Below are 18,573 nucleotides of genomic sequence, written 5' to 3'. Positions count from 1 at the left end.
AGCACAATTAGCTGCAAATAATTAAATTTCATTAATCAAGATATTTGTTTTTGTATACAGTCAACAAAACAGTCACATCTCAAATATATACGGTTACACTGAATATTAAATAGTTAAGTCATAAGTTCTTCATGAACAGAATGTGAACGTCTTGTATTTTATACGCGTTGATTATTTTCATTTATTATATTTTCATCATTGATTAAACATACTGATACGACTTGTTTTATTCGATGAAGGCATTTTTCTTACAAATATATTTTCCATGTCTTTTTTTGACATGGGTGGGATTCCCAAGTGGCAGCCTATCCCGGAAATGACGTAGTGTTGTTGTTATTCCAGGAAGAGGACACGGGAAAGCACTGAACTGCGTCAACATTCCTTTTTATGATAGATTTGGATTTTAGTCGCCGCTCAAACATGGCAACTGGGTATGTATGCAGGTTTTTTTTTCTCAGTTATGTTGTGAGCAATGCGTTTTTTTGTTGAAATGTGCTGCGTTAAATATGGCTTTGAAGAGCTAACTCGGGAGTCGGCGTTTGCTAACTGTTGACGTTAAGCTAACCGTCCTCCTCCTACTGGCAGGTAAGTCGTTGCAGTGCCGACGATGAGTTTTGTGTTAAAACTGTTGTGCTACTACAATGTACTTTAATCGGTAGTAGAGTAACGTTTTCGTTGAATAGTTGTGTTATTGTATAAATTGAAAGCGTACTCCTGTCTTGGTAAAACATATGGCTAGCGTTAGCCATAGCTGACAGTCTAATCTCTGTAGGCCTCACCCTGCAGTTAAGTGCAGTACATGACAGATGATAGTTTCGTCTTTGAGGCACTTTTCACGCTTTGAGCTTTAGCTATCATGTTTTCACAAAAGTCAGCTACTGGAGGACCAACTGAATTGGGTAGAAAGAAGAGTATTTGCAAACTCTGAACCTCATAAGTTTTCCTTTAATGATCAAAACGTAATATGGCGTCGCCTTGAAGTGTAAAAATACGTTGCGTCATTAACGGCATTAACGTTCAAGTATGTAGTAGCTTTACAAATACACTTTGATGAATTCGTAACAGTTTTAAACACTGTTTAATGTGATAACTGTTTTCATATTAGTTGTCCTTGACAGCCTGTTGAATAGCAAACATTACATAACAAGGAGTAACAAGAGTTGCAAAGACGTGTACTTTACAATGACAGTGCATGTTTTGAGTTTGGTTTGAATGTTGGCTTGGAGAAAAATTGTTGACATTTGAGACGCAACACCTCTCCCAGGATTGCTTTCTCTGAACCCTGACCCATATTCACAGGGATGAGTTACCAAGACAGCAACGCAACGTGAAACTCCCAAGGCTTGGCAATGCTCCAGTGTAGACACTACGCCTGCCATTCCGAGGGAGTTTGGATTCAATTCAGCTCTTCGGCTTGACTTGCAATTCTCCACTAAAACGCCAGGGGCACTGTTTTCACAACGGTCATTGACTAGCTACAAGGAAGTAATATATAATTGCTCATATTTACTTAAAAATGATGAAAGGTTTGGAGACGCAGGTGCGAGCCTGTTAAAAAAAACATTAGTGCTTGTATCACAATTACAGTTGTCCCTCGCAATCTTGGAGTTCTTTTAAAAATCAATGAAATGGGTCCTGTTTAGCAGTACGATATGGTTTATTATTAGTCAAAACATACTGAAATGCGTGTGCTATGCAGCATTCTGGTCACAAGGCTATAGTAATGCCACAAAACATTCGGACAAACACCGCACAAAGTCAGCCATGTCATGTCTGACATGATGAAGTGGGAAAAAAAGTTATCCCTCGATCCCATGTGGAAGTGGTAAGTTGGCTTCTTAAGTTTAGAAGAAATAGATCAAAGACTAACTGTATACCTTGCTAGCTTTTTAGCCTGCTAGCTAGCGGCCGTCTCGAGTCCCTGCAGCATGGTATTGTGATGTAAAAGATAGGAGTCTAAAGGTGACTATAGGGGTGTTACTTAATATATTTCGGGCTCTAATACTGTTAAAAATGTATTTAGTAAGTTATAAACAGATGTTCTATGCTCAAAGTACAAAAATATCCAAGTTATTAACATTGAAGCCTATAACACAGGGTACAGCCTGGACTGGTCACCAGCCAATCACAGGGCACATATAGACAAACAACCATTCACACTCACATTCATACCTATGGACAATTTGGAGTCGCCAATTAACCTAACATGTTTTTTTAAGGTACTATTGATCCAATCTTACAGATAATATTTTGTCATTTCAGTTTTGGCCGATGCTGACTGATTCATGGCGCTGATTGGGGACGGACATTTACTAGACAACAACATGGACATGTCAAACTTTGCTCACGTCATCTTCCAGAATGTATGGAAGAGCTACCTGCCTCACGCTGCCCTGGAGTGTCACTATACCCTCACGCAGTTCATCAAACCACACGCAAAGGACTGGGTTGGCATTTTCAAGGTAAATAACCGTGTTCAGCATTTATTGACACTGCCTGTCTATGAACAAATTTTATATACATGAATACATAATAAAATACCTATATGACCGGAGAGTGTACGCAAAATTGTTGTGACTTTTTGACATTACCCAAAAAATGCGCTCATAGGGGCGGACTCTAATTTAGGTCCACTGTAGTACAACATAAGAGAACCCATCGAAGTATTTTTGTTACACAGCAACAGTGAATGATGCCATTAAAGCATGCGTATTATAGTATTTGTCAACATATTTACATAAGTCTAAAATGTAGTCGTAAATAAACTATATTGCCCAAAATCTAGCCTTGATGTTGGAAGACATTTTCAAAGGCTCAAATGGGAAAAGTCACTGTTATGTCATACATCTTCAACTATCCCATTAAAGTCTTAAAAAATACGTTGCAGTTGAGTCCAAAGCTTGTCATGCCCAAACTTGAACCGGGGGAAATTGAATCCGATCAACGTCGTTGCGTATTTGGAACAAGATTTTTGCAGCTTTCTGAAACACATTTGCAAAGCGTGAGAAACTCCCACATTGGGGCAAAAACTTATTTGCTATAACAGGAAAGAGCCAAACCATGTCAGAGGTGAGTAATGTCGGGTTTAAATCCCTTATTGAGCACCTTGAGCCTCTCTACGTTATGCCTATTGTGGATACAACTATACACCAGATGCATCAAAATGTAAATGGGTCATGCTTTGAAACAAAAAGTATTTATTAGGGATATTCCGATTAAAGTTTTATGCGGCCATCCCGATCGGTGGCACCCTTCGTATGTATGATTCGTGCTGATATGAAATCAAAACTGCAATCAGAATCATCTGAGTTGAAAATGTTGAATCAGGACACCCGTAGTGTATCATCATAAATCATATCAACCATAAATCTCAATTTATACAAGACATTTTGTTGTTCTTGTCACGTTAGCGAATGCAGCCTTTGGTGACTAGAAGTTGCTCCGAGGCTCCTGGAGGATTGGGGTTTGGGCAGGTTGTCAGGGGGGAGGTACTGGAGAAAGCTAGCACAGCTTTGTAATTAACGTGTCTCACTCAGTATGTGATTCATGAACACTTCCTGCATGTGTTCAGTCTGACTGGCACTTGGACGGCCTCCTGTTGGCTTTTGTTTTAACATGAGATTGTAGACAGTCGATAACACTGCCTGATCCGTATCATACTTAAAACCTTTTGTTGACTCTCATGTAGCTAAATAACAAAAATATATTATTATTGTAGTATAGTATAGTATATATGCATTGTAGGCATGTCTGAGGCAAGTGAAAGAGTTGCTCTCAGGAGTTTTCACCCACCGCCACTAATGAGTGGACTGGCGGGGGCTTGCCTTCAGTAATGACATAAACTCACTATGTGCATGTTTTAATTGCTTCCTGTTCTTTACTGCTGGAGGCTGGAACTGCACCGGTTAACAACTGGGGGTTTTGCCCGCAACCGGGGCCTTCTATCTCTGGCTCTGATGAAAATAATCGCTGTATTGTAGCTTCAGGCTTTTGGGACACGGGTGAGAAAAACAACACAGGCAATATGTCCTCAGATAAATGTCGCAAAGTGACGCATTGTTTGTCACAAAGTGTGGGATGGAAAGCGGGGTTTGTTTCGGATGCACGTGAGAGGGTGCGCATTAAAAGGCTGTTCGCGACATGTGACTCTTCATCTTGACAGTTTTATGGCGGCAGGCAGACGTTCCCAACAAGATCAGTTACCAACACATAAAATGCATACACTTGAAGCATTTCCAGGTCGCCATTGTACAAGACTTTTCTCTAATTTTAGTTAGTTAAACGTGACTTGATGCATCATTATTTGTGAATTCTTCACAAAAGTTACTATATTCGTTACACTATCACCTCCGCAAATGCAGGATTCCTGTGTGCAACTACTTGGGAGTCTCCCTTTTTTGACGTCTCCATTGTTATTATATTATACTGATGTGGTGAGGACGTCTGGTTGATTGGATTTCCCGCAATGTCTCACACACAGGTCGGCTGGAGTACCGCAAGGGACTATTACACATTCCTGTGGTCCCCCCTCCCTGAGAACTATGTGGACGGCACCGCAGTCAACAGAACAGTGGTCTTTCAGGGTAAGATTATAGCGTTACACCGTTTGATATCTTTTAATAAACCACATAATGGATGACCGTTTAACTCTTTAGTACAAAAAAACTACAAAATGATAAAGGCAAGTTGATAAGTTTATGTTGAATCATAACAGACATCCTTTCCTAGGATACTATGTCCCCAATGATGACGGCGAGTTCTACCAGTTCTGCTATGTGACCCACAAAGGGGAGATTCGGGGAGCCAGCACACCTTTCCTGTTTCGTGCCAAGAGCCCCTCAGAGGAAGAGCTGCTGACTGTGGAGGACGAATGCAACTCCGACATCCTGGTGGTCACCACCAAGGCTGGCTTTCTTGAGGTAACGCCGCCATCAGCGGCATGCTTAAATTGCAGGCGCTGACGTAAGACATGTCCGCATAAACCATATTGTATCTCAATATGAAACGTTATGGAAAAGTATTTAAACACATAGTTTACCAGCTAAACGGCTTATTTATCCCTTTACATCAGGGGTCTCAAACTCAATTTACCTGGGGGCCACTGGAGCTAGGGTCTGGGCAAGGCTGGGCCGCATCAGGTTTTCCCCCCCAAAAAAACAGAAACATATACAAACTTTTTCAGTGCTTTGGTTACGATTTTCTACAATAAAAGCTCTGATAAAACATTCCACTATTCTCAAATATCTTAATTTTTATTTTTCTGCACAAAATAAGATGAAAAATAAATAAACAAATCAAGAATAAAGAAAATCAATCAGTAATAAATAAATATACTAATAATAATAATAAAACGGCAAATAATAAAAACTTAAGAAACCACATATAGTTGGTGGGTAGACAAATTATTTTTTTCAGATTAAAATTAACAAAGCATTATTAGAGCCCTGTAGACATGACAAGACACAACTATAGTCACATTTATACTTTTTTTTATTTACAACATATTGCGCAACTGCAGGGTCTTGAGACACATGCTAACTCGCAAACTAGAGAGCTAGCGACCTAAACGGTAGCCTTCAAGTTATTTCCTTTAAACTTAAATAGCCCAAAACTTACCACTTCCACACGGATAGGGAGGATAACTATTAACAGTTATTTAACCTTTAACATGAACATTAATCGAACGTAATAATTTTTTCTGGGTACATGATACCATACAGCATCCATATCAAACTTTGCGCGGGCCGCACTAACTTTAAACTTTCATATCAAGGCGGGGGCCTCAAACTAGTGTCCTGCGGGCCGCGTGTTTGAGACCCCTGCTTTACATGGACTTGCAGCATCTTTTAGCCAAAATAAGCATGACAATGCTTCTCAAGAAGTGAAATTCTCTGTGCAGCAAAAGGTGGAAGAAGCCCAGAGAGACAAAGACGAGCTGGTGAAAAAGGTGGCTCTGCTGCAGCAGGAGATGGAGCAGTTGGAAGCGGCCAAAGAGAGCCTGCAGAAAGAGTGTGAGCAGGAGAAGGAGAACTGTGCCATGCTCAAACGACAGAATCAGGTAAGATTCCAATGCAGGAGACGGTCGAGCTTTTACGGTTTTCGCCATTAATTTTGTACCAAAAGGATGGACGCGTTACAAATAGTGAAATGAACATTAAACATGGCTTTCAGCTTTAACACAGATGAGTGGCGGGATGTAGAGAACGCATGGACGAGCAACACAGACGTTTCATTCTAGTCCGTTACAAACGTCACTTTTTTCCCGACTTGCGAATTTTGCTATGACTTCTTTCTTTGATATCTTTATTAAGGTTATAGCACTCAGAATTTGTTTTTGCAGTTGTCTGAATTTAAAAATAAAAAGCACAGATTCCTCAAATACTCATACGCAGTGCGTTTGAACAACTCATTATTGTTCGGTGCAGTGCTTATGACAACCAATACAGTGTATCGAAACCCAGACATATTTGTGGCAATAATTTCTGTTGAAAAAAACAAAAAGGGCGGCATGGCGGTCTAGTGGTTAGCACGCAGACCTCACAGCTAGGAGACCAGGGTTCAATTCCACCCTCGTCCATCTCTGTGTGGAGTTTGCATGTTCTCCCCGTGCATGCGTGGGTTTTCTCCGGGTACTCCGGTTTCCTCCCACATTCCAAAAACATGCTAGGTTAATTGGCGACTCCAAATTGTCCATAGGTATGAATGTGAGTGTGAATGGTTGTTTGTCTATATGTGCCCTGTGATTGGCTGGCGACCAGTCTCTCGCCTGAAGACAGCTGGGATAGGCTCCAGCACCCCCGCGACCCTCGTGAGGAAAAAAAGCGTTAGAGAATGAATGAATGAAAACAACAAAAAACAAGGTTCCATGTGATTTCTTCTTATTTTGTTTACAATGAGGGGAACCTCCACAGAGTCAGTTTCTTTGCACCCCCTAGTGAAAGACATCCAGCCCTGTTTAAACGTGTGCCTCCCCAATGGCGTCATAAATCGCACTTCTGTCAAGACAAATATGTATCTCTGTATTATCAGTGTCGCTATCCAACATTTTTATAGCACACGCTTAAAGTACTTTAAAGTAATAATTCATTTGGATGTCTTCTGCCGTAAATCTTCCTTCCTCTTCAAAACAGCATTCATAAGAGGGAGTGATGGCTGATTTTCTGGCTGTTTTTTATGTGATGTGAATATAAATTTAAAAAATGAACAATATTGACAATATGATTATAAGGATTTTACTTTATTACATTTTTTAATGTATACTTAGAAGCTGGTTTTATTTATAATTCAATAATCTTGACACAGTTCGTAAGAGTTAAGACGAATAACGTCAGACAACATCTGGTGCTTTCCAGGAGGTGCAGAGTTCTGCCAAGGCCCTGCAAGAGGAGAAGGAGGAAGTGAAGAGGAGGCTGGAGGAGGCCACATCCAGGGTGTTACAATTGGAGGAGGACCTCATTGGAGTCACCCAGAGAGGCCTGCAAAAGGAAACTGAGCTTGACTGGTAAGCACCTGCAACTTTATTAGTTACTTTATAACATTATTAGTGAAAGAAATACAAATTGGCTGCACGGTGGATGAGTGGGTCGCGCGCAGGCCTCACAGCTAGAAGACCCGAGTTCAATTCCACACTCGGCCATCTCTGTGTGGAGTTTGCACGTTCTCCCTGTGCATGTGTGGGTTTTCTCCGGTTTCCTCCGACGTTCCAAAAAACATGCTAGGTTAATTGGCGACTCCAAATTGTCCATAGGTATGAATGTGAGTGTGAATGGTTGTTTGTCTATATGTGCCCTGTGATTGGCTGGCCACCAGTCCAGGTGTGTACCCCGCCTCTTGCCCTGAAGACAGCTGGGATAGGCTCTAGTAAGCCCTGAAGACAGCTGGGATAGGCTCCAGCAACCCCGAAGACAGCTGGGATAGGCTCCAGCAGCCCCGAAGACAGCTGGGATAGGCTCCAGCAGCCCCGAAGACAGCTGGGATAGGCTCCAGCAACCCCGAAGACAGCTGGGATAGGCTCCAGCAACCCCGAAGACAGCTGGGATAGGCTCCAGCAACCCCGAAGACAGCTGGGATAGGCTCCAGCAGCCCCGAAGACAGCTGGGATAGGCTCCAGCAGCCCCGAAGACAGCTGGGATAGGCTCCAGCAGCTCCGAAGACAGCTGGGATAGGCTCCAGCAACCCCAAAGACAGCTGGGATAGGCTCCAGCAACCCCGAAGACAGCTGGGATAGGCTCCACCCACCCCGAAGACAGCTGGGATAGACTCCAGCCACCCCCGAAGACAGCTGGGACAGACTCCAGCCACCCCCGAAGACAGCTGGGACAGACTCCAGCAACCCCCAAAGACAGCTGGGACAGGCTCCAGCCACCCTGAAGACAGCTGGGATAGGCTCCAGCCACCCTGAAGACAGCTGGGGTAGGCTCCAGCAACCCCAGAAGACAGCTGGGGTAGGCTCCAGCAACCCCAGAAGACAGCTGGGATGGGCTCCAGCAACCCTGAAGACAGCTGGGATAGGCTCCAGCAACCCTGAAGACAGCTGGGATAGGCTTCAGGAACCCCCGAAGACAGCTGGGATAGACTCTAGGAACCCCCAAAGACAGCTGGGATAGACTCCAGCAACCCCCAAAGACAGCTGGGATAGGCTCCAGCAACCCCCACGACCCTCATGAGGATAAGCGGTAGAAAATGAATGAATGAATGAATGGAATACAGATTGGCTTTTTCTGTTGTGGCTAGTACATATTACATCTTAGGGACACTATTTGATGGGCCTTGAACCTTGTAATAAAAAATTTCTGTCGCTGTAAACATTCCACCAGCACTTGCTTGTTTTCAACTGGCGGTAAAAAAAAAACCCAAAACATTTCCATGTAAATATTGGTCATATGGTAACTGTTTTGGTATTGTGTTTTATAGCCTGAAGGATAGAATGAAGAAACTCACTGCAGAGAAGGAAACCCTTGAGTCCCAAGTCAACAACGAGAGAGATGAGAAGGAATTGTACAAGGTAACACAGTATGTGGCGGTAGTGTTGTGTGCTATGTTGGGATCAAGATGGCTGCTTTACAGGTACCAGTGTCATTACACCAAAGATTAAAAGCAGCATTGCAATGGCAAGGTTTCAAGGAGCTCTTGTCCTCCTTGCTGTGCTCCTTTCTCAATTAGGCTGGCAGCCGTTTCCTTGACAACTATGTTCAGTAGCAGCTTTTGTTACAATGTTAGGGAGGTCCACTTTATCGGTTTTTCCTGTTTCTGTTTTTGAACTTTTTTTTTTTTATTACTGTGATTATTTTGCACACTTTTTCCCAAACATACAGTTGAAAGTGGGCTTGCCTTATTGAGCAGTCTTCTGCTGTGTCTGGTGTTTCTGAATCTTTGTTGTGGTGGGCACGGCACAGGAAATGGGAGTGCCACAAACTACACAGTCACCACGGAAATGTAAAAAAAAAACAACAACCCATAACTAATTTAACTTTGCGTGCTGGCTGGTCCTTTCTCAAATTATTTGTTGTAGTCATTAAAGTCACAGTACAGTTATATACTAAATAATTATGGCAAACACTTTTTATATTGATTAATCAGCTCTCCCTTGTGTGTGTGCGTGTCCATCAGATTCACCTGAAAAACCGTGAGTTGGAGAACACCAAGCTAAGTGCGGAGCTGCAGGTGCTGAAGTCGGTGGATGTAAACAAAGACAACACTATCGCTCAGTTTAAAGAGGAGGTGGGACGCCTGCAGATGTGCCTTACAGAGAAGGAGAAGCAGTACAGAGAAATCATGGCCAAAGTTTCCCCCTTGGTACACACACTTAATCAAGCCAGAAATGATACTTGAGAATTATTTTTTTATGCCTAGAACGTGTTCATTGATATAACAGGGAGATCTGAAGGCACTGAAGGAGCAACTGCGGCAGAAAGAGGAGCAGCTCCAGGCCAACCAGCAGCAGTCCTCCCTGCTGGCCGCCGAGCTGAGGGACGCGTCGAGCACCCGCGACCGCACCATGTCCGAGCTGTACCATATGAAGCTGGAGGCTGATGCCCTACGACAGGCCAAAGCCGAGGCTCAGGCTCACTGCGCTCGCCTGGAGAGCCTGGTGGAGCAGATGAGGGCGGAGGCCAAACAAGAGGCTGTAAGTAGGAACATGAATTCAGGCTTCAGGGGTAGCTTCCATTTACTTTCTCATTCTCACTTCGAGTGTTTTTCTATCACAAGCAGTACCTCACCACCGCTGTTCATAAAAACATACAAACAAAACAAAAACTTTTTAACATTCTTAATGGCCACACAAAAATAAGTTAAGTAAGTAAAAAGTAATAAACACACCCAACAAACACTCCACCTAACTTACTCAGAGACATTTTCTACATTTCTACATATCTAATAATGTATAGTATAAATATATGGCTCCCTCACTATATTTATTTATTTTTTTTAAACAAATGGTCGCTGTTTTGTGGTTGACTATGGCCTACTATTAGCTGAAAAATATTGAAATATTGTCAAATTATGTAGCTCACTAGTCATCTAATTGCTATATTATTGGTATATTTTGTCCATGCAGTGATCTCTTAGCCTGCAGAATGTGATGTAAACAGTGAATAATACAATGTAAAAGTTACTATAGGGGTGTTATTTCATGTCTACAGGGCTCTAATAGTGTGAAAATCCATATTTAGAAAGTCATAGACAGGTTTTCTGTATTATTATATTCTTTAAACACATGCTTGCCTGCACAATGTGATGTAAACAGTGAATAATAGAATGTAAAAGTTACTATAGGGGTGTTATTTCATGCCTACGGGGCTCTAATAGTGTGAAAATCCATATTTAGAAAGTCATAGACAGGTTTTCTGTATTTTATTTAAATTTTTTTAAACAAATGCTCGCTGTTTCATGGTTAACTATGGCCTCCTATTAGTTGAAAAATATTGAAAAACAATTTATATGTAGTGTTCTGCTCACTAGTCGTCTAATTGCTATATTATTGGTTTTTTGTCCATGCAGTGATCTCTTAGCCTGCACAATGTGATGTAAACAGTGAAAGATAGAATGTAGAAGTTTACTATAGGGGTGCTATTTCATGTCTCCAGGGCTCTAATAGTGTGAAAATCCATATTTAGGAACCATAGACAGGTTTTCCGTATTTTATTTATATATTTTTTTAAACAAATGGTCGCTGTTTCTTGGTTGACTATGGCCTACTTACTATTAGTTGAAAAATATTGAAAGACAATTTATATGTAGTGTTCTGCTCACTAGTCATCGAATTGTTATACTATTGGCAACCATCTTTTGTCCATGCCGTGATCCCTTGCCTGCGTAATGTGATATAAACAGTGAATAATACAATGTAAAAGTTACTATAGGGGTGTTATTTCATGTCTACAGGGCTCTAATAGTGTGAAAGTCCATATTTAGAAAGCCATAGACAGGTTTTCTGTGCTCTCAACTACAAAAAGATTCAATTGCTTAATATTGAATCCCGGAAATTCACGTCTCGTGGTTGGGTCTATCATTTTGAAACAATCTCTTTTGTCTGACCTTGACAGGCCAAAGCAGAGGAAGATCTGTGCAGCACAGACCCTGCTCTCGTGGCAGAGCTGCAGAGAGAGGTGGAGGACCTTAAGCTGCGGCTGCACATGGCCGCCGAGCACTACAAGGAGAAATACAAGGACTGTACGCGGCTGCAAAAGCAAGTGCTCAAACTGTCTGAGCAGCAAGGGGTCCGTCCGCCAACACGACATTGCACGGCGCTGGGAATGAACACTTTGATGTTTGATTTTTCTGTTTAGGAGCAGAAGAGGGGCTCAACACAAGAGCTGATGACGGTACCGCCATCAGTGAGTCCAGACACGTCAGTGCCAGGTATTTGAAGGAGTGCACTTGATGTAGCACGATACATTTTATCATTATCTGATGAGCCTTTATGGTCGTCTCAGGGAGTCCTGGTTCTGCAGATCCCATGCTGGAGGCCATCATCCAGGAGAAGCTCAAAGGCCTCAGCAGAGAAGCCTCTGACAGGAATGATAAATGCAGGAAATACAAGCAGATGTTAATGGTAAAAAAAAAACAACATTTTTTTCTGTGCTTTGTGTTATCTACGCAATATTTCACATTCATGTGTCATTGCTTTTTAAGGAGGAGAAGGAGCGGAGCTGCATGTTTGCCGATGAGCTTTCCAAGATGGAGCTGAAACTGAAGGAGCAACTGAAGGCTAACGAAAACCTGAAGCTGCAGCTGGCGTCCGAGGAAGACCGCTGCAAGGTGGGTGCGACGGTCGAGACAAATATTTGTCGCCTTTTTCCACACCCAAACTATTCAAACAATATTCTCTATATTTATTGTCATTATGCACACATAAGTACAAGGTAACGCACGTGTCCTTAGCCTCACAGGGTCATGTGACGGTCGTGTCCTCAACGTATGGCTAATGTAAGCCGAGCCTTTGTGACAGTGTTGTTTGTGAGCGCCCCCGCCCCGCCCCCCCGTCTGCGAGACAACACTTTACGGCTGTTTATATCCGCCACTGGAGACAAGTGAAGCTTGGCTCGCGTGCGTCCTCTCCAGTTGCCGGCCTAATGCTTCGCTTGGCTCGGGGCAGGCGGATATTTGCCATGGTGTCTCTGAGGAACTCAAACATGTTGTTTGACTCAAGAGCGGCACCCGACATAAATCTACGCTGTGCAAAGCGGAATCTTTTGTAGTGTAAATGAGTTCATGTCACACACACACATTTCAATGGCGTCGTCTTCTATGAGCACCACATGGCATATAAAGGAGAAGAATTGTTTATTCTTTGTTTACCGCAGAGCCAGGTAGCCGAAAAGGGGCGGGAGGTGAAGGACCTGAAGGACACACTAGCGCTCGTTGTGAGAGAGAAGGAAAAACTGGAGGTTTGTGAGCGCTTTCATTTTCTGCTTTATAGACTCTTTCCAGTGCCTGGTCCCGAGTGTGAAATGTCTCCTAATTGTAAAAGCCAAGTCAACGTGTTCTTATTTTCCATTCCATTAGTTTGGACCACAGCAAGGACTAGTTTGGAGATAATGCTGGTGCAGCTTGAAGGAGCAGAAAGACCCAATTTGAGGTTGAGACTGCAAATTCAACTGGCGTCTGCTACGAGCAAATAAAACTAAAATGTCCCCCGTTCCTTTAGAAAGAGACCGGTTCTGTCTCTTAGGCTACGTTCACACTGCAGGGTATGATGGCCGGGTTGGATTTATTTGTTCAAATCCGATATTTTATGTGTTCTTTCACATTACAAAACAAAAAAATCCAGACTTGTGTTTGTTTATAAGACTACTACCGCCTTTAATACTGTTTTTCGTTCTTTAGTAATCAGTAGTAGTACATAGACAAGTTTCAGGATAAGTTAGAAAGTGCAGGAAACCAGCTTATATACATTCATTCATTCATTTTCTACGGCTTATCCTCACGATGGTCGCGGCCGTGCTGGAGCCTATCCCAGCTCTCTTTGGGCGAGAGGCAGGGTACACCCTGGACTGGTTGCCAGCCAATCACAGCATTATGCAAATAGTGGCACTGGAATTGGACTAAACTATGTGAAATAGTTAGAATCACAGTCTCTTTTCTCTTAATTAGTTGGAATTGTATAGTTAATTAATATGGCCAAGTAATGTAATCTAACTTTAATGTTGTATATTAAAAAAAAAACAAAAAAAAAACAGCCTAATCCTAATGCCTCCTCGTCTTACACATGATTGGCTCCAATAAGATCAGGGGTGTCCAAAGCCATTTTCAACCCAAAAAATTTATATTAATTTTTACTAATATATATATATATTTATATTATTTTTTTTTGAATTTTTTACTAAAAATAAATGAAAAAATATTAATGAGATATATTATTTCATTCATTCATTCATTCATTTTCTACTGCTTATCCTCACGAGGGTCACAGGGGGTGCTGGAGCCTATCCCAGCTGTCTTCAGGCGAGAGGTGGGGTCCCCCCCCTAGACTGGTGGCCAGCCAATCACAGGGCACATATAGACAAACAACCATTCACACTCACATTCATACCTATGGACAATTTGGAGTCGCTAATTAACCTAGCATGTTTTTTTGGAATGTGGGAGGAAACCGGAGTACCCGGAAGAAAAGCCACGCATGCACGGGGGGAACATGCAAACGCCACACAGAGATGCCCGAGGGTGGAATCGAACTCTGGTCTCCTAGCTGTGTGGCCTGCGCGTTAACCACTCACTCATATTTTCACATTTAGAACTTTAGAACATGTTAAAAGCACAGAAATACATTACATAGAAAGTACGTTTTTTTTGCCGCAAGTCCGCCATCTTGTGTAGCACTACCTTTTGTTCGTTTGCGACTTTCGACGTTTTTACTGATGGTTCCTGAAATTCTGGCCATACGGCATTAAAAATGTAAACTACCTCCATACGTCTATACACTGCACACGCTGAGCTGCGAAATTGTGCTACACAAGATGGCGGCGTGTGCACTGAAGCACTGCGAGGCGAGGACACCGCGATCCGAGTGTTGTATCCGGGTGTGAGCTTTCTACGTCTTTCTATTCCTGTGGGTAAACGTTCCCTAACCATCCGCCACCTCTTGCACTTCCTCCTTCCTGTCACGTGATTTAGCAGCAGAAGTGAGAATTTAGGCTATGGCAGTTTGTGTAGATCTTGCTGCCACGTCTCTTCCGAGGAGCGTGTGGGTGGCAGGAGTCGCCTCAGCGACCATTTTTTTTTAAATCTGAAATTTTACCGACATGGGTGAGTACCTTGCACGGGAAACCCCGCCTTTTCGATGACTTGTAAAGGATATACGCGAGGTTAGATCGGATAACATCCAGTGGTGCACCCTGTCTTGGGTGTTGTTGAATACAACACTTTGTGTCCCCAGGAGCTTCAGAAGAACACCAAGAAGGGAGAGCAGGGGGCCAGCGGGAAAACCAGTCTGGAGAATGTTCAGTCCAGTGTGCCTTTATTCCTGCAGTACCCCGTCCCGTATGCCCAGGATGCCCCCACCCCTCTGTTGGTCTCTCAGAGCCCCTCAAAGCTGCACTTCGGGAACCCTTACACCATCTCCGACTCAAAAGGTTTGTTCATGTCATTTGCACGAGACAAAAATAGACGTAGACTTCACACAGGTCGTCTCCCGAGCTAATGGTTGCTGGTTCGATCCTCAGGGAGCCAATGAACTAATAGCATAGACAAGTGAGAGTTGAATATGACTGCATTTTATAGGGGAAAAAATGCCTCTACAGCTGAATAAAACCACCTTGTACAGTAGAGTGGCGAGAGTGCCAATACAACATTAAGCCCAGTTAAGTGGAGTTAAAGCAGTGGCGTCATTAGGACTATTTTAGGGGGGGGGGGGGGGCTTCAGCTCCCCTAAAAGGTTCTTAAGTCTCCCTAAATAATTTTATTTATTTATTTGTTATTTTTGTCTATATGTGCTCTGTGATTGGATGGCCACCAGTCCAGGGTGTACCCCGCCTCTTGCCCTGAGACAGCTGGGATAGGCTCCAGCACCCCCGCGACCCTTGTGAGGATAAGCGGTAGAAAATGAATGAATGAATTTTTATTATTTTATATAATTATATTATTATTATAATTATTTTATTTTATATAATTACTTTTATTATTTATTTTTATTTTTATTCCATAGGTATTAATTTTAAAATTAAAATTTTTTAATTTTAATTACTTATTTCCATAGGTATTAATTTTAAAATTAAAATTATTTAATTTTAATTACTTAATTCCATAGGTATTAATTTTAAAATTAAAAATTTTATTCCATAAGTATTAATTTTAAAATTAAAATTATTTAATTTTAATTACTTTATTCCATAGGTATTAATTTTAAAATTAAAATTATTTAATTTTAATTACTGAATTCCATAGGTATTAATTTTTAAATTAAAATTACAATTTTAATTCCATAAGAATTAATTTTAAAATTAAAATTATTTAATTTTAATTACTTATTTCCATAGGTATTAATTTTAAAATTAAAATTATTTAATTTTAATTACTTAATTCCATAGGTATTAATTTTAAAATTAAAAATTTAATTCCATAAGTATTAATTTTAAAATTAAAATTATTTAATTTTAATAACTTTATTCCATAGGTATTAATTTTAAAATTAAAATTATTTAATTTTAATTACTGAATTCCATAGGTATTAATTTTTAAATTAAAATTACAATTTTAATTCCATAAGAATTAATTTTAAAATTAAAATTATTTAATTTTAATTACTTTATTCCATAGGTATGAATTTTAAAATTAAAATTATAATTTTAATTCCATAAGTATTAATTGTGCTCCCCCGCAGACGACGACGACGACGACGAGGATGACTCAGATGAGCAGCTGCTTCGTCTCCCCCCCGTGGGCCCACCCTCCTGGGACAGCAACGTGGTGTGTATCCAGCCCGCCCGCAACCAGGCCCGGCCCGAAGGCCGCGAGGACTCTGAGGAGAAACCGAGCAACAACAACAACAACAACGTAACAGCCCGTCCGCATGTATTTGAAGTTACATATTCAAGTATACGTCGCATGTAGTAGCCATTATTACTGTGCATGTTGGGGGTCATGCTTCCCCACGATTGAACCGCAACTTCCCGGCGCTGGCAGCACTCAGGCAGCCTCAGTCTCATGATGCCTCATAAGACCCATTATTATCTTAGTGCTCACTTATTATTTAGACAATAATGACTATGGATAGTACTATACAGGCTGTACACTGACTACTCTAAAGCAGGGGTCTCAAACTCAATTTACCTGGGGGCCACTGGAGCTAGGGTCTGGGCTAGGCTAGGCTGCATCAGGTTTTCCAAAAACCTGTTTGAGACCCCTGATTTACAACATATTGCGCAACTGCAGGGTCTTGAGACACATGCTAACTCGCAAACTAGAGAGCTAGCGACCTAAACGGTAGCCTCAAAGTTATTTCCTTTAAACTTAAATAGTCAAAAACTTACCACTTCCACACGGATAGGGAGGATAACTATTAAGTTATTTAACCTTTAACATGAACAGTAATAATTTTTTCTGGGTACATGATACCATACAGCATCCATATCAAACTCGCGCAGGCCGCACGAACAATAAACTTTCATATCAAGGCGGGGGCCTCAAACACGTGGCCCGTGGGCCAAATGTGGCCCGCAGGACACTAATTTGAGGCCCCTGATTTACAACATATTGCGCAACTGCAGGGTCTTGAGACACATGCTAACTCGCAAACTAGAAAGCTAGCGACCTAAACGGTAGCCTTCAAGTTATTTCCTTTAAACTTAAAAAGCCAAAAACATACCACTTCCACACAGATAGGGAGGATAACTATTAACAGTTATTTAACCTTTAACATGAACATTAATCAAACGTAATCATTTTTTTCTGGGTACATGATACCATACAGCATCCATATCAAACTTGCGCCGGCCGCACTAACATTAAACTTTCATATCAAGGCGGGGGCCTCAAACTAGTGTCCTGCGGGCCACATATGGCCCGCGGGCCGCATGTTTGAGACCCCTGCTCTAAAGTAAATGTGTGATATTGTGTTAGTTATTCATGATTTTTTTATTTATTTATTGTTTTTGCTTCTCAGGTTAATGTGAATGAAAAGTCCACCACAACGGAACCCCCCAACCCATTTGCGAACGACGGACAGACTCCTTTTTGCTTTGATCACAGGTAGAACACGCTCCCGCTGTCATAAATACCCCCCCCCCCACCCCTTTTCCATAAGCTACGCATTGTAACATGTGTAACGTGTTTGTTCTGCCCGCACACGCACAAACCCCCACTCGCCTTTTGTGCAGAGCGGCGGGACCACCCACGTCGCATCAGACAGACGCGCTTTAACTAGCTTGCGCTCCTGCTTTGCCCACATCATCACTTGCGAGACAGCCTTTAAATAACAAATGTGTGTGTGTGTGTGTGTGTTTTTGTGTGTGTGTGTGTGTAGCATGGACATGAAGCGATGCCCGCTCTGCGAGGTCATCTTCCCGCCCAACTACGACCAGTCCAAGTTCGAGGAGCACGTGGAGAGCCACTGGAAAATCTGCCCCATGTGCAGCGAGCAGTTCCCGCTGGACTGCGACCAGAAGGCGTTCGAGAACCACGTGCTCACCCACTTTGACGGCCACATGCTCAACTTCGACTAGAGCCGACGCCGTACCTGTATCCTCTTTTTTTCCCCTCCTTGCATGTTTCTCTGGTGTGAAAATCCATTCTCGCTTTCATAGAAAAATGATTTAATCTAGCGTACGTTGCAAGAATACACAATCGCTAATCTTTTTCTTTATGACTTAAATCCAGTAAACAAGCCGCGTGGAAAAACGGCGTGCAGTAAAACGTTACTAAACAATTTATTTTCGAAAATATTTCTATTGTCAAAGCCTTGATGCCGGGTGTATGACTTTATTCTTTTTCTATCTATCATCGTTCATTCATTGCATGCTCACAGCTTCTGTTAATTCCCCTCACCTCACCGGGTTTTATGGCTCTTAAGTTATTTTAGCCACAACTTGTTTTACCTGTTAAGTGAACCAATAAAGTTTGAAACATGAGAACACG

The 18,573-nt window shown here is 41.9% G+C and overlaps 1 protein-coding gene across 6 annotated transcripts; it reads left to right on the top strand.

Moving 5' to 3' along the window:
• Nucleotides 1-288: 288 nt before the first annotated feature.
• tax1bp1b (Tax1 (human T-cell leukemia virus type I) binding protein 1b) lies at nt 289-18,569 on the top strand. Of its 6 annotated transcripts, none has more exons than XM_058085590.1 (18): nt 289-431; nt 2,263-2,462; nt 4,481-4,583; nt 4,729-4,919; nt 5,900-6,058; nt 7,353-7,501; nt 8,914-9,004; nt 9,610-9,795; nt 9,875-10,126; nt 11,547-11,720; nt 11,790-11,862; nt 11,937-12,055; nt 12,136-12,261; nt 12,807-12,890; nt 14,972-15,074; nt 16,322-16,512; nt 17,603-17,688; nt 17,963-18,569. In XM_058085590.1, exons 2-18 carry the CDS (start codon nt 2,286-2,288, stop codon nt 18,159-18,161), a joined length of 2,463 nt encoding a protein of 820 aa, XP_057941573.1. In that variant the 5' UTR covers nt 289-431; nt 2,263-2,285; the 3' UTR covers nt 18,162-18,569. The 6 variants fall into 6 exon arrangements, with proteins under 6 accessions (XP_057941573.1, XP_057941574.1, XP_057941572.1 ...); XM_058085591.1 differs by having other exon boundaries at nt 14,879-15,074; nt 16,322-16,407; XM_058085589.1 differs by having other exon boundaries at nt 14,879-15,074; nt 16,322-16,494.
• Nucleotides 18,570-18,573: the final 4 nt, after the last annotated feature.

This window comes from Doryrhamphus excisus, chromosome 10 (assembly GCF_030265055.1).
Source record: "Doryrhamphus excisus isolate RoL2022-K1 chromosome 10, RoL_Dexc_1.0, whole genome shotgun sequence".
Taxonomy (NCBI): Eukaryota; Metazoa; Chordata; class Actinopteri; order Syngnathiformes; family Syngnathidae; genus Doryrhamphus; species Doryrhamphus excisus.
Note: the sequence above shows the minus strand (reverse complement) of the source record. Positions and strands in the feature narration are given on the sequence as shown.

Excerpts from the sequence above, each read along its gene's own strand:
- tax1bp1b (XM_058085586.1), top strand. The coding sequence starts at position 2,286 with ATGGCGCTGATTGGGGACGGACATTTACTAGACAACAACATGGACATG. Across the intron at positions 12,891-14,878 it reads GAGAGAAGGAAAAACTGGAG|GAGCTTCAGAAGAACACCAA; the intron begins GTTTGTGAGCGC and ends TTGTGTCCCCAG. Across the intron at positions 16,513-17,602 it reads ACGTAACAGCCCGTCCGCAT|GTTAATGTGAATGAAAAGTC; the intron begins GTATTTGAAGTT and ends TTTGCTTCTCAG.